Source organism: Calliopsis andreniformis, unplaced genomic scaffold (genome assembly GCF_051401765.1).
Source record: "Calliopsis andreniformis isolate RMS-2024a unplaced genomic scaffold, iyCalAndr_principal scaffold0171, whole genome shotgun sequence".
NCBI classification, from domain to species: Eukaryota; Metazoa; Arthropoda; class Insecta; order Hymenoptera; family Andrenidae; genus Calliopsis; species Calliopsis andreniformis.
Window position 1 is genome coordinate 1 of NW_027480580.1, and position 15,922 is coordinate 15,922.

Genomic DNA, 15,922 nt, shown 5'->3' on the forward strand with positions numbered 1-15,922 from the left:
AATCAGGCTCTCGAATGGTTTCATTCGAAGCCAGAACACGTCGAAATGTGTATTGACGACCTGGTGAAGGGGTTGAAGGACATTTTCGGTGATAGGCAAAACCGAATAGCGGCGCGCAGGGAATTTGAGAGTCGAATTTGGAAAAAGGAGGAGACATTTGCCGAGTATTTTCACCGAAAATGATTTCGCAAACCGTATTCGTATTGACGAGGAAGAGTTTATAGAATATTCAATTGACGGGATACCGGACCATTCGCTGAGAAATCATGCGAAAATGCAGAAGTTCAAATCGCAGGCATCACTTTTAGAGGCGTTCAAGGGAGTGATTTTGCCGTCTACTACATATAAGGGCACAAGATATAGCGTGGATGTACAAGACCAGAATTGGCGAAGAGGTGCTGGGGTGCAACGGTCCGACAATGTAGTACAGCGCGGAGGTGCGGCGATGTGGCGAGCAGCATCTGGACCCCGCCGATGGGACCAGGTCCAGCGACTGGATAACCTGCCCCGACGGCGAGATGATGGGATTCAACAGTGCGACGACGGGATTCAACGGCGAGTCAACGAGGTACAGCGACGGGACGACGGGATACAGCGGCGCAATGAAGAACATCAGTGACAAGAGGCACGGGTTGCAACACCAGGAAGATGCTACAGTTGCGGCGGTCGCGATCATTTTTTCTATAATTGTCCGATGAGGAGCAGAGGGTCCAAATGTTTTGAATGCGGAGAATTTGGACATATTGCGGTAAATTGTCCGACAAAGAAAACACCAACTACTGGAATAAACTTTGCCGTTCAACAGACATCACGTGATAAGTATTATAAAAAAGTATATATTTGCAAGCGTGAGGTAAGCGCCTTGATCGACACTGGCAGCGATTTACGTTTAATACGATGCGATCAATACCATAAGCTTAGACCGAAGGTACCTGCGTTGAGAGATAGCAGTGTTTATTTTCGCGGTATAGGCTCAGATATGAATAAAGCGGTGGCGAATTTAAACAGACGTGCGAATAGACGAGAGTACGTATCCGATAATAATTTGTGTGATACCGGATCGGTTGATGACTCACGGACTCTTGATGGGGACAGATTTTTTAGACACGGTAGAACTGACTGTTAGACAAGGGCAGGTCATGATTCGCAAAGCAGAAAGAGTAATATCCCATGCATTTCTGAGATTAGTTTAGAGTGCGAGGTTAATGGGATGGATATTTCATACGTAGCAGACACTGAACGTAGGCGAAGTTTAACCGAAATGATTAATAATTATAAACCTGTTGCAACACGCGAGACAGAGATAGAAATGACAATAATATTTAAGGATGATAAACCGGTATTAAAACTATATAAAATTGGCGCAGATACTGAATTGCATACTGATGCATCTAAGTTCGGATATGGGGCAATTTTAATGCAAAAAGACGATTGTGATGGTAAATTATACCCAATATATTTTGCAGGCGGTAAAACAACGCCAGCGGAAGAGCGTTATGCGAGTTACGAATTAGAAGTTCTGGCGATTATAAAATCCCTGAAGAAATTTCGCGTCTATTTGTTGGGGATACCTTTCAAAATAATTACAGATTGCCGAGCGTTCGCTTTAACAATGCGGAAAAAGGACTTGTCAGTACGTGTCGCGCGGTGGGCATTGTTAGTGGAGGAATTCCAGTACACTATTGAACACCGTCCGGGTAAAAACCTTATGCACGTGGACGCCTTGAGTCGGAACCCTCTTCCATCGTGCTTGCTAGTAGGTGAGAGCGAAAGTAGCATGAGCGGTAGGTTAAGAAAATCACAGCAGGAGGGCCCAAGTATCCAGAAAATATTCGAGCTGGTAGAGCCAGGACAAGCTGAGGGTTTTAAATTAGGGGTGGCATCTTATTCAAAGAAATTGATGGGGATATACGTGTTTTAGTGCCAAGGTCAATGCAGACCCAAATAATTAGACGCGCTCACGAAAACGGTCATTTCGCATCCGGAAAAACCGAAGCCTTATTAAAAAGGAATTATTGGTTCGGAATATGAGGGAGAAAATAGACAAAGTGCTGCGAAGTTGCGTTGATTGTATACTTGCAGAAAGAAAGGAAGGTAGACAGGAGGAGTTTTTATTTGCGATAAGTAAAGGCCATGTGCCGTTAGATACTTTCCATGTGGATCACTTAGGGATGCTCCCATCGACAAAGAAAAGATACCATTATATCTTCGTTGTTATCGATGCGTTTTCAAAATTTGTGTGGCTTTACGCCACAAAAAGTTGTAATTCGACAGAAGTAATAGACCATTTAAGAAAACGGGCGATTCTTTTTGGAAATCCTCGAAGGATTATTTCAGATAGAGTTGCCGCGTTCACATGAACTGCGTTTCAGGATTTTTGTAAATACGAACGTATAGAACACGTGTTTACTACTACAGGTATGCTGCGGGCAAACAGTCAGGTAAAACGGGTCAATCGTACGCTAATACCGTTATTAACCAAACTGTCAGCGCCGAAAACTGACGAGTGGTATAAATTCTTGGACATGTGTCAAAGGTGTTTTAATACTACTCCGAGCCGAAGTATAAAAACGACACCATTTCAGATATTATTTGGAATAGACCCTAGATATCGGGACGATCCTCAGATAGTAGAGTTGCTTGAGTGCGAATGGGAAAATGTATTTCAAGAAAATCGAGACGAATTGCGGGAAGAGGCGCGACAGAATATATTAAAAATTCAGCAGGAGAATAGGAAATCTTTTAATAAAAAAAGAATAGAAGGTAGAAAATATCGAGAGGGCGATCTAGTTGCAATTAAGCGAACTCAACAGGGTCCAGGTCTGAAATTCGCAGCGAAATACTTCGGGCCTTACGAGCTAGCAAAAGTGTTACGGAACGATCGTTATATTGTAACAAAAGTTGGTGAACATGAAGGGCCACGTCAGACATCTACAGCAGTAGACTATATTAAACCATGGGTGAGTGAAAATAGCGATGATTTGTATAGTGACACTGAAGAAACTTGTAATGAATAACACAATATCTGAGGTCAGATATTCTCGCAGGATGGCCGAGTGTGGGGTTCGATAAGATTATGTTATGTTTAAAAACATTTAGACTTAAGTAGTTTATGACTGGGCCATTTGGGACGTTGGTGTTTTGCAGGCGAGTGGCGATGGTCAGCAGAACCGTGTCCCAAACCCTTGGAGATAGCTTTAGATTTATTGTTTAGGTTTGGGTCGTGAGTGAGACAGAGCATGAAAGAAATGAGTGGTGTCGACGGTGCGGGATGAAGGAAATTCGGCAGAGTGGATTGGTAAGCCATAGGGCACAGAGCAGAAGTTAAGGCGTAGAATATTGTGTGGATTATTAAAATATTTAGTCTAATTCATTTAGTAATATTATATTTCCAGTGATTATACAAATATATACAGGGTGTAACAAAAAAGTTGCAGTTCCTTAAAAGGGGTGATTCAGGGGGTGATTTGAAACAACTTCTTCCTTAGCGAAAATGTAAGATGAGGCTTCGTTAACGAGTTATTAACGAAAAACACCGGCCAATGAGAGCGCGAGTTGCCGTCCGAGCGACCGCGGTAGTGTTGAGTAGGCGCCCTAGATGCTACGGTTGGACTCCGAACAAGAAAGTCGTCATACATCGAAGAAAATAGCATTAGTATGAAAACTGAAAGCGACATAATAAATAATACCGAGTCCTTTTTTGTTTATCACTTGAAGTGAATAATTACTTAAAATCGAGGAAAACTACGTGCAACGTAAAAACACGAATACCTAAATATCTTATTCGCATAACGTATAAACGAAAAAGCAATACAACAAAAAATAAAGGAAGAGGAGAACAAACTTCACCTGTAGTTTGTAAACCTGTGTCACTGGGTCACTGTACCGATCTCGGTCATCGACCGTCGAAATGGTTTATGCTAGGGCAGGCGTTTAGGTAATTTATGGCTTTATTGCTTTGGTTTCGAAGGAGACATGATCTCGGAGTGTCCGAACAAGGAAGGTCTGAGGTACTTAAACTACGTGGGGGGTACAAGGAGCTTTCTTGGAAAAATTCTACCCTACCATAAACCATTTCGACGGTCGATGACCAGTATCGGTACAGTGACCCAGTGACACAGATTTACAAACTACAGATGAATTGCATTTAATTCATTAATGATTATTATTTTTTAAATATAACGCAGACTACTTTCAACGTTTCTATCTTCAACATTAATTCTCCAATTTTCCGTTCATTTCTTTTGTTGCATTGCTTTTTCGTTTATACGTTATGCAAATATTTTCATACTAATGCTATTTCCTTCGACGCATGCCGACTTTCTTGTTCGGAGTACAACAGTAGCGCCTAGCGCGTATCCAACGCTACCGCAGTCGCTCGGACGGCAAACTCGCGCTCTCATTGGCCGGTGTTTTTCATTAATAACTCGTTAACGAAGCCACATCTTACATTTTCGCTAAGGAAAAAGTTGTTTCGAATCACCCCCTGAATCACCCCTTTTAAGGAACTGCGACATTTTTGTTACACCCTGTATATACTTACATTATCATATACACGAGCTTGATTTAGCAGAAATCTTCCAATCCCACAGTATGTATTAATCTTACTCTTAATCTTTAAATTAAAATATTAAATTTATATGTATCTTATAAAAAAAATTGATTTCTTCTAGATCTAATTCTACTTTCAAACCGTCACACCCATGCCCTGTTCGTATCATGGGAAGTAGCTACCCGCTGACAGCAACATCCTATGAATATTTAGAAATTGGAATCGCAGTTGGACCCATATCAACCGTTGAAATTATTCTTGGTGATAATCGGGGCACTCAACTTCTATTACCTGTACCAATATGGGATGCACTCATTGAAAAACGTGAAGAAATTAAAGAATGTGTTCTATCCGTGAATTCAGATTCCCCACCAATATGGATTGAAGAATTTGTAATAGAATTTACCAAAATTCATAATGTTAAGCTTATAAAATTAAGTCTAGCCAGTATCTCCTTATATTACACTATGGAAACGTTGAATAATTTATTCAATCATGTAAAATGTATTAATCTTATGCGGTCCCAACTATATGAAAATACGCATCGTATTAATATTCAGTTTATAAATTTCGTAAATGTTTTGAAACAAAATGGTGTCACACCAAAAACGAACTTGTCATGTATTGCTAATATGATATGTAACAGTAAATATTTCGACGACGATTCTTTGATTGATTGTGAACTACTAGCGTGTGCTTTAAATATTCTTGTTTACAATGCTTATATCTAATATTGTATAAAATTCTATTGTGATTTTACGCATTTAAATAATAATGAAGAAAAAAGTTTAATAAATATTAACATTAAATTTTAATTTCATGTACTTAGTTACCTATTGCATTCTACCTTCCCACTCTATACTTACATTTCTATAAATCAATTCGTAACAAGTGCAACTAATATATATATAATTTTTAAAATTTTATTATATTTCAAATAACTAATTTCATGTACTCAATCACATTTTTTTTAAAAAATATTTTAAATCCTTTTGTTGAAAAAAATTGAATAATTTTACACATACACACATACACAGTCTATCATTTCAAAATAACTAATTTCATCTACTTAAGGGGTAAAACCACTCTAGACGCAGAAAAGAGGCCCTAAATTTGACAATTTATTTTGAGAGTATGACAAACGGAGTAGAATTTCTTTTCAGAGGGTTTACTCAACACATATTGAAGTATGAAAAGCAATATTTTTATTTTCATTTCCATACAAAATGGCGGCGACGGGGCCCTTCGTCGAAAACAGCTTTTTTAAAACACCCCCATGGGAGGACGAATTTCTCGCCATGTATGAGTCTTGGAACAAAAGATCAAAAGATTTTGTGATCTATGTACAACTGGCTTTGGAAGTATGTAGGATTATTCTTTTTAATCGATCCTGGAAGTAGTGTACTTTTTAAGAAATGAATCGATCTCTTGCCATAAAAATGGGCATTGAATTGTTTATAAAAATTACTATGATTACTATGATTATTACGATCATCACTAAGGTTATTATTGTGACAATAATTATTATGATTATTATGGCTATTATAATGATTATTAATATTATTTCAATGATTATTCTGTCTATTATAACGATTGCAATGATTATTCAGTTTATTATTACGATTGTTATCATTGATACGGTTATTACAGTTATTACTATTATTATTATGATTATTATATTTATTACGATTATTATTGTGATTATTATCGTGGTTATTATGATTATTATCGCAATTATTATGATTGCTATGATGTATTATTATTATTATGATTATTATGATTATTATGGTTATTATGGTTATTATGGTTATTATGGTTATTATGGTTATTATGGTTATTAATATTATTATTATTATTATTATTATTATTATTATTATTATTATTATTATTATGGTTATTATGATTATAGTGGTTATTATAATGATTATTATGATTATTATGGTTGTTAGAATAATTATTATGATCATCATTAAGATTATTATGTCTATTATGATTATTATGTTTCTTATGTATTTATAATGGTCATTATGGTTATTTCCAGGTATATTATGTATATTATTATGATTAATATGGTTATTATGGTTTTTAGTATGATTACTATGATTATTATGATCATCATTAAGGTTACTGTGGCTATTATGATTATTATGATGACTATGGCTATTATAATGATTATTAAGATTACTTCCATGATTATTCGTTTTATTCGTACGATTGGTATGATTATTATGGTTATTACAGTTATTACTATGATTATTATGATTGTTAAGGTTATTACTATGATTATTGTGATTATTATGGATCTTAGTATGATAATTATGATCATCGTTAAGATTATTATTGCTACTATGATTATTCTGGTTATTATGATTATTATGATTATTATGACTGTAATAATGGTTATTAAAATAGTTTTCATGATTACTCTACTTATTATTACGATTGTTATGATTATTATAGTTAGTATAATTATTACTATCGTTATTATGACTGTTATGATTATTGCTATGGTTATTATGATTATTATTATGATTATTATGATTATTGTGGTTATGATGACGATTACTATAATTATTATTGTTGTTAGTATGATTATTATGATCATCATTCAGATTAAAATGGCTATTATGATTATTATGCTTATTATGGCTATTATAATGGCTATTATGATTATTTCCAAGTTTGTTATGGTTATTATTATGATTATTATGATTATTATGGTTCTTAGTATGATTATGGTGAATATTATGATCATCATTAAGGTTATTATGGTTTAATGATTACTCAAATTATTGTGGCTATTATAGTGATTATTATGATTATTTCCATGATTATTCGTTTTATTATTACGATTGTTATGATTATAATGGTTATTACAGTTACTACTATGATTATTATGATTGTTAAGATTATTATTATGATTATTGTGATTATTATAGTTAGCATAAGTATTACTACGATTATTATGATTATTATTATTGTTATTATGATTATTCTGGTTATTATGACGATTACTATGATTATTATGCTTGTTGGTATGATTATTATGAACATCATTCGGATTATTATGTCTAAAATGGGATATACAATTTCTGTCGATGCATTCCGAAGTAAAAATGTCGGCTGCATCGCGTGGCTGGGTCAGATTTTCTCCTAGGCCCTTAGTTTTTTAAGCAAATTGAACATTATCTGCCAAGATTGGTGCATTTCGGGTGTCCTTTTGCATTTGTTCTTTGTTTAAACATTTTTAAATGTTTACAGTCCAGTAACAATGCATGTCATTTTGTTTGGGAATGTTCACTGAATAATCTGACATAAAAATCAACTGAATAACTATTACCGTTTAAACACAATAATTTTTCAAAGTTTAAGAATTGCGTTTATCTTCAAATCCTGTTTTTTCATAACTGAGGGTGATGGACCAATTCCGTTTCCGGATTCGTATTTCGGACAGGGTAATCTACGAGGATCACACAGTGGATATTGAAAGGTAAAACTCGTGTTGGACAGTATAATTCATGAAATTCCTGCAATATGTATTGAAAAAGTTGTTATGTCTGTTAAGGAAGATGGGTGATATATATGGGTGATATAGTGGAGGATAAATTGTTCATCCAGTTCCTGATCCTCAATTCAATACGTTTCCTAATTATAATAAGATAATTGAAGGGGGCAGTAATCAAAATTTTTTTTATTTATACGAGGAAATGCCATATCTGGTGCACCAATTATTAAAGAGATTAATCAATTTCCTAATCCTCCAATTATAAACGGTGTAACTATAAAAAAGATTATAATGAAAGCATGGGATGTTACAACAGAATTATAAATTTGATCATTTTTACTTCATGTACCAGGATTTCCTAATTCAAATCGAATAATTAATCTTAACGATGATCCAATTATTCCTGATCATATAGCGAATATAAAATATAATATTCCAATGTTTTTATGATTAGTTAAGTATATTCATTTTTTAATTCATAAAAAAATTAAGTTTTATATAATTATTTTATATATTTAATTTAGAAGATTAATAGTTTCAATTAACTTAAAATCTCATTGAGAGTATTATGGCTGATTAAGAGGAATAAATTGTAAATTTATTAATGAAATGAAAATTTCTAATACTAAATATATAGGGAGAGAATAGATATCAAATTTAAATATTAAATTGTCATTATAAGTATTTTAATTTAGAAAATACAATTATTATAATAAATAAAGAGTTAAATTGATAATAAAATAAATGAATATTTATTTCTATAATTTAATGAAAAATATTAAATTGCAAATACAAAAATAAAAAAATTAATTTTTTAGAAATTAAGTGTCAAAATAAATATATATAATTCTAAGAATAATTATTGTGATATTTGATGATATTAGAATTCATATATATAAACGTTTATATTTTAAAAATGTATTAGAATAATTTTTATTAAATAAATTATTATTAACGAAATTTAAATAATTTCAGGTTATAGTAAGTCTTGAAATTTCAATAATAATAGAAAGTACATAGTTGAAACGTTTGAGTTTAATTAATAAATTTTTTAAAGTTATTCATTTTATAAATAATACCCTTATGGGAGGGACAAATATATATGTTAAAGAATAAAAAAATATAAGTTTGGAATTAGTTCTATAAATTATGTATATATGTGTTTATTGTTCCCCTTGAGGTCACAATTTTCTCCCTCTTCTCATACCCTAGCCTCCTCTCTCTCACATTCTACATCTTACACCTATTTATGATCTACGTCTTACGACGGAAGTTTGGGAAGTGTTAATCGCCGATTTTAATGAAACTTTATACAATTATTCTATGGTCCTACCTAAGAATCTTGCCGTAGAAAGAAGCTGCCCATACGCACTTTTAAGGGAGAAGCTACCTCTTTAATTCAAGTCGTCCTTCTCCTTTCGGTGCTTATAGTTCGCAACGTAAAAGCGCTATAGAAAAACGTTTCATACAAAAGTTTTGCTGCTTTTCATGTCCTATAAAATGGCTTTAAAAAAATTTTGAAAAAACGCATTGTTTTTAAAGATTCAATTTCCCCTCCCCCCTATTTTCTAACAAAAAATGTTTTTATTTCGGATAAATAAAGAGCATTTTGTTGTGAATTCTGCATTGTATAGCGATATACAATTATTCCATTTCTTGTATACAAAAGCGCTGCATCATTTCTGCGTAGCATAATATTCGTTCTTATTGGTACGGTGAATGGAAGTAAATATTCAATTATTATATTTTTTATTCTGATTTTTGCGTGCTGTCGTTATCGTTATTCGTTAAAAGCCCTTCATTTATCTGAAATAAAAACATTTTTTGTCAGAAAAAGGGGGGGGGGGGGGGCGGGATATTGCATTTTTATAAACAATGCGTTCTTTCAAAATTTTTTTAAAGCCATTTTATAGGTCCTGAAAAACAGTAAAACTTTTGTATAGAGCATTTTTTTATAGCGCTTACACTTTGCGAGCTATAAGCACCGAAAGGAAAGGGGCAATTTGGTTTTAAGGGGTAGTTTCTCCCTTAAAAGTGCGTATGGGCAGCTACTTTGTATGGCAAAATTCTTAGGTAGGACCATAGAATAATTGTATAAAGTTTTATTAAAATCGGCGATTAACACTTCCCAAACTTCCGTCGTAAGACATAAATCATAAATCGGTGTAAGATGTAGAATGGCAGAGAGAGGAGGCTCGGGTAAGAGAAGAGGGAGAAAATTGTAACCTCAAGAGGAACAACAAACACATATATACATAATTCGTAGAACTAATTCCAAACTTATATTTTTTTATTCTTTATTAACATATATATTTATCCCTCCCATAAGGGTATTTTTTATAAAATGAATAACTTTAAAAAATTTATTAATTAAATTCAAACGTTTCAACTATGTACTTTCTATTATTATTGCAATTTCAAGACTTACTATAACCTGAAATTATTTAAATTTCATTAATAATAATTTATTTAATAAAAATTATTCTAATACATTTTTAAAATACAAACGTTTATATATATGAATTCTAATATCATCAAACATCATAATAATTATTCTTAGAACTATATATATTTATTTTAGTATTTAATTTCTAAAAAATTAATTTTTTTATTTTTATATTTGCAATTTAATATTTTTCATTAAATTATAGAAATAAATATTCATTTATTTCATTATCAATTTAACTCTTTATTTATTGTAATAATTATATTTACTAAATTAAAATGCTTATAATGTCAATTTAATATGTAAACTTAATATCTATTCTCTCTATATATATTTAGTATTAGAAATTTTGATTTCATTAATAAATTTACAATTTATTCCTTTTAATCAGCCATAATACTTTCAATGAGATTTTAAGTTAATTGAATGTATTAATCTTCAAAATTAAATATATAAAATAACTACGTAAATCTTAATTTTTTTATGAATTAAGAAATGGATATACTCTACTAATCATAAAAACATTGGAATATTATATTCTATATTCGCTATATGATCAGGAATAATTGGATCATCCATAAGATTTATTATTCGTTTAGAATTAAGAAATCCTGGTACATGAATTAAAAACGATCAAATTTATTATTCTGTTGTAACATCCCATGCTTTCATTATAATTTTTTTTATAGTTATACCATTTATAATTGGAGGATTTGGAAATTGATTAATCTCTTTAATAATTGGAGCACCAGATATGGCATTTCCTCGTATAAATAATATAAGATTTTGATTACTACCCCCTTCAATTATCTTATTATTATTAAGAAACTTATTCAATTCAGGATCAGGAACTGGATGAACAATTAATCTCCACTATCATCATTTATACAGGGTGTCCCACATAAGGTGGCGGAGCCGAAAAGGGGAGATTCCTGGTGTGATTCTAAACAACCTTTTCCTTTACAGAAATGTTCTCTGAAGCTTTGTTCACGAGTTATTAACGAAAAACATCGATCAATCAGAAAACGCGGATAGCGAGCGATCGGCCGTTCAGTGACAGCGCACAAGCTACGCGTAGTGTTTCCTACTCGCTGTGCTCGAATCTTGTACAAGAAACTCAAGGTCTCTATGTTATTGCCCAATTTCTCTTAAACTATTAGATGGGAAATTATGAAAAAAATCACGGACACGTCAGCTATTCCGACACATATTTTGGAATTTTTTCAAATTTTTAAATGAATTGTCTAAGTTGTAAAAAGTAAAAAACGAGGAAGAAGAATATAAAAATGCCGATTTATTAAAGTAATGCTAGGCTGAACTTTACTTTGGGGAAACAAAAATTAATGGTTTTTTTTTACATATTTTAATAATACTGGACGAGCGGAATCCAAAAATGCAAGTTGTAAGTTTAGGAATCCAGCGGTTGAAAAGTTATGCGTATTTAGAGGTGAGCATTTTTAAACTATTCACTAGCTATTTCGACGCCATATTGGCTTGTACAGGCAGCTTAGCCAATGAGCGGAGCCGTTGGATATGAGCAATTGCGCCACTGATATCATAATAGCGACCATTTAGGCAGGATAAATCAAATTTCGATGTTCAAAGTTTTACGAGTGATTTGATTTACGTGGTGATACCACAATATTCCCATGCGTTTGAGTTTAAGGTGTTCATTGCTAATTTTTTTGATTTTGTGTATTTTCGATTTTAATATAGTATTTCTTGTAGAATAGTAGTTTAGTATAGTATTTTAACATTTATAGTGTTGTAGTTTTTATAATATTTTAGAATTATTTATAGTATTTTATGATTTATATTAGTTTTTATTTAGTATAGTAAATGAGTATAGCATTTTATTAACGTATTTTAAATATCTTATATATAGTATTCTAACGTTTCATTCATATATTTATAGTATTTTAACGATTCACTCATTTTATTTATAGCATTTTAACGTTTATATTAGCTTTTATTTAGTACATTCAAGTAGTATAGCATTAATTTTATTTGATTGTTATGTATTATTAACTTTTGCCTACTTTCCGTGTTTTTTTTTCTTTATTAGCTGTAGTATACTTTATATTTCTATTTTCTTGCAATTATTTATTTTTTTTCTTTTGTAATAATGAGTGTTGGTAAATGGAATTTATCGAATGTTGTAATATGGGATAACGATTTAAAATAAAAAGAAATTTAATTGTAACACAACGCACGGAAGAAGTCTGTACGATATTAGATCCCACATGAATATATTCAAAAGTAAATAAAAAACCATAGAAACAAGACAGAACACTTTCTGTATCCTTCGATACTTTCGATACTTGTTTTTGTTCCTTGATTATATAATCTAACAGGCCCCCTCAAAAACAAGTCGGTGCTGTTCATATTAATTGTACATTAATAAGTCTAATAAGTGTACTACGAGTATTACCGTACAGACTGTCTACCTTGTGTTTTATTTTGACTCTAATTCTGGGAACAAAATACAAATGGTCCAACATTCGTTGCAAGGGAATGGGGAAACCCAGAAAAACCCATCCAGACCATACAAACTATATACAAAATAATAATAATTTTTATGCTTATATTAATCTTATTATTCTAATCCCATTTTTGCTCTAAATTCCAAATATTTGCTTGCTGGCAACAGCTTCGTTAAAGCATCTGCTAGTTGATCACCTGTAGGAATATATTCAAGTTTTATTACATTCTTTTCAACTTGTTCTCTTGAAAAGTGGTATTTTATGTCTATATGTTTTGAACGTTTATGGCTACTTGGATTACTCGCAATATTAATGCAACCCATATTGTCTTCGTAAATTATTATTGCATCAAAGACATTTATATTAATACTGATTGCCAAGGATTTTAACCATAATGCCTCTCTCACAGCTTCAAAAAGAGCCATGTACTCTGCTTCTGTGGACGAGACAGCCACTGATGTTTGCCTTTTCGTATTCCAGCATATTGTACATTGTTCATATAACTTAAATAAATATCCCGTTGTGCTCTTACGATCTGTATTTTCATTACCTCCCCAATCAGAATCGACATATCCACTAAATAGATTTTTATAATCAGTTTTAACGTATGTTAATTTAATATCAGCAGACCCTTTAAGATACCTCAGAACCCTTTTAAGGTTTTGCCACAGTTCTCTGTTATTTTTACTTGAATATCAACTTAAAATATTTACCGCTATACTTAAATCGGGTCTCGTATAAATCATTATATACATCAAGCATCCAATTAAATTACGACAAGGTGCATTATATTCTTCTTCTGTATTCAAAGCTATATGATCTAATACACTTGGAAGAGGTGTACTTACAGGTTTGCAATCTAACATATTAAATTTCATAAGAACAGTCTTAATATATGCACTTTGATCCAATGTTACTTGTCCATTAGTTCTTTCCACTTTTATTCCTAGAAATAACTTAATTTCATTTAAATCTGTCATGCAAAATCTATTTTTCAAATAATTTTTGAAATTTTGCATTGTCTCAGATTCAGCAGTCATAATCACTAGATCATCCACATATAGTACCACATATATATTCTTTAATATATTCTTTCTATCTAATATATAAATACAACGATCCGCTGATGAATTTCGGAAACCTTTCTCTAGAAGAGCTTTTTCGAACATCTCAAACCAGCATCTGGCTGATTGCTTGAGACCATACAAAGCTTTATTGAATTTACACACTTGATTGTTACTATCACATTTAACACCTTCAGGAATTCGCATATAAATTTCTTCCCGTAAAATACCATTTAAAAATGCCGTCTTAACATCCATTTGATGCACTAGCAAATTATGCTGATTAGCAAAAGCCATAAGAAATCTAAAGCTTGACATTCTAGCTACAGGTGCAAATGTGTCATTATAATCTTCTAAATATTTCTGACTGAAACCACGGGCCACTAATCGAGCTTTGTATTTTAACGGATTTCCGAATTCATCATTTTTGATCGTGAATACCCATTTACAATCAACAATGTTCTTATTCTTTGGCTTCGATACCAAATTCCAAGTTTTATTTATTACTAACGAGTTTATTTCATCGGCAATAGCTTGTTCCCACTTAGCTCTGTCATCTCTAGTTTTAATTTCATCAAATGAGTTGGGTATTTTGCAAATTATCGATTGAGCGCATAAAAGATAATCATCGTTATCATTAAATTCATTATATGACATAGGAGACCGTCGCTTAATCCTATCACTCCTTCTAGGTTCTATACTATCTTTTAATTCTACCACTTGATTATTTCCTGGTCCCGATACTCCTGTTACATCTGTTTCAGTTACAGATTTACTTTTCTCTTGATCTACCATTACTTTAATTCTCGGCTCTATCATATCTGATTTATTGTTATCAGATTTTTTTCTTCTTAACACACCTGATTTTTGATTATCAGATTTATTTACTTCACACTGTATATCTACTGATTTCAGCACTTCACGAGATGCATCAGTTTCACATAAACCACGTTTTAAACCTATTTATTTTATTACCGGCCGAGATTCTAAGTAATTAATTTCATCAACTATTACATCTCTTACTATCTCAAATTTCCCATTTTCTACGTTCCACACTTTGTATCCATTTGGTGTAAACCCTACCAATATACATTTATAAGACTTTTCGTCAAATTTCGATTTCCTAATTTTATCATGCACATACACTGTGGAACCAAACACTTTTAAATACTTCAATTTGGGCCTTTTATTATGCCACAATTCAAATGGGGTTTTATTAACATTAAGAGCTTTCGATGGGGTTAAATTAATTAAATATGTAGCAGTTAAAACTGTTTCTCCCCAGAACTCTTTTCCTAAACCTGCACCGTTTATCATCGCACGTGCTTTTTCAGTTATAGTTCTATTCATGCGTTCTGCAACACCATTTAACTGAGGAGTTCGCGGAACCGTTAAGTGATAGCTTATACCCTTTTGTATACAGTAATTTTTCATCTCATTAAATAAATATTCCTTGCCATTACCACAGTATAAATTGACAATCTTTAAATTAAAACGTGCTTCACTTTTAGCAACGTAATCCTTAAAGATTCTAAAAGCATCTGATTTATTTTCAAGTTAATACGTCACACAATAATTCGTAAATTCATCTATGAAAGTTATAAAATACTTTTTATCATTAGTTGTAGAAGGAGTGATCGGTCCACAAACGTCTGTGTGAACAATAAACAATGGCTGCCTAATGTGACTTTTATCTTTTGCCTTTTCAAATAGCAATTGTGCTTGTTTTCCTTTAATACAAGCTTCACATATATTATCGTCTGGAATTACTTTTTCAAGATACGTCACATCTTCCACCACCTGCTTATTCTTCAACTGTAAAAATTTTGCCTTTCCTATATGCCCTAAGCGCCTATGCCATAATTCATAATT

General features: G+C 32.0%; 3 protein-coding genes across 3 annotated transcripts; all 3 read left to right on the plus strand.

Annotated features, from left to right (window-relative positions):
* Nucleotides 1–2,027: 2,027 nt before the first annotated feature.
* Nucleotides 2,028–2,360, plus strand: LOC143187732 (uncharacterized). Its single transcript, XM_076391951.1, has one exon. It carries the CDS (start codon nucleotides 2,028–2,030, stop codon nucleotides 2,358–2,360), a length of 333 nt encoding a protein of 110 aa, XP_076248066.1.
* LOC143187733 (uncharacterized) lies at nucleotides 2,357–3,272 on the plus strand. Its single transcript, XM_076391952.1, has 3 exons — nucleotides 2,357–2,379; nucleotides 2,438–2,960; nucleotides 3,148–3,272. The coding sequence occupies exons 1-3, from the start codon at nucleotides 2,357–2,359 to the stop codon at nucleotides 3,193–3,195; spliced, it is 594 nt and encodes a 197-aa protein (XP_076248067.1). The 3' UTR covers nucleotides 3,196–3,272.
* Nucleotides 3,273–3,866: 594 nt separating this feature from the next.
* LOC143187734 (uncharacterized) lies at nucleotides 3,867–5,283 on the plus strand. Its single transcript, XM_076391953.1, has 2 exons — nucleotides 3,867–4,591; nucleotides 4,674–5,283. The coding sequence occupies exon 2, from the start codon at nucleotides 4,720–4,722 to the stop codon at nucleotides 5,281–5,283; it is 564 nt and encodes a 187-aa protein (XP_076248068.1). The 5' UTR covers nucleotides 3,867–4,591; nucleotides 4,674–4,719.
* Nucleotides 5,284–15,922: the final 10,639 nt, after the last annotated feature.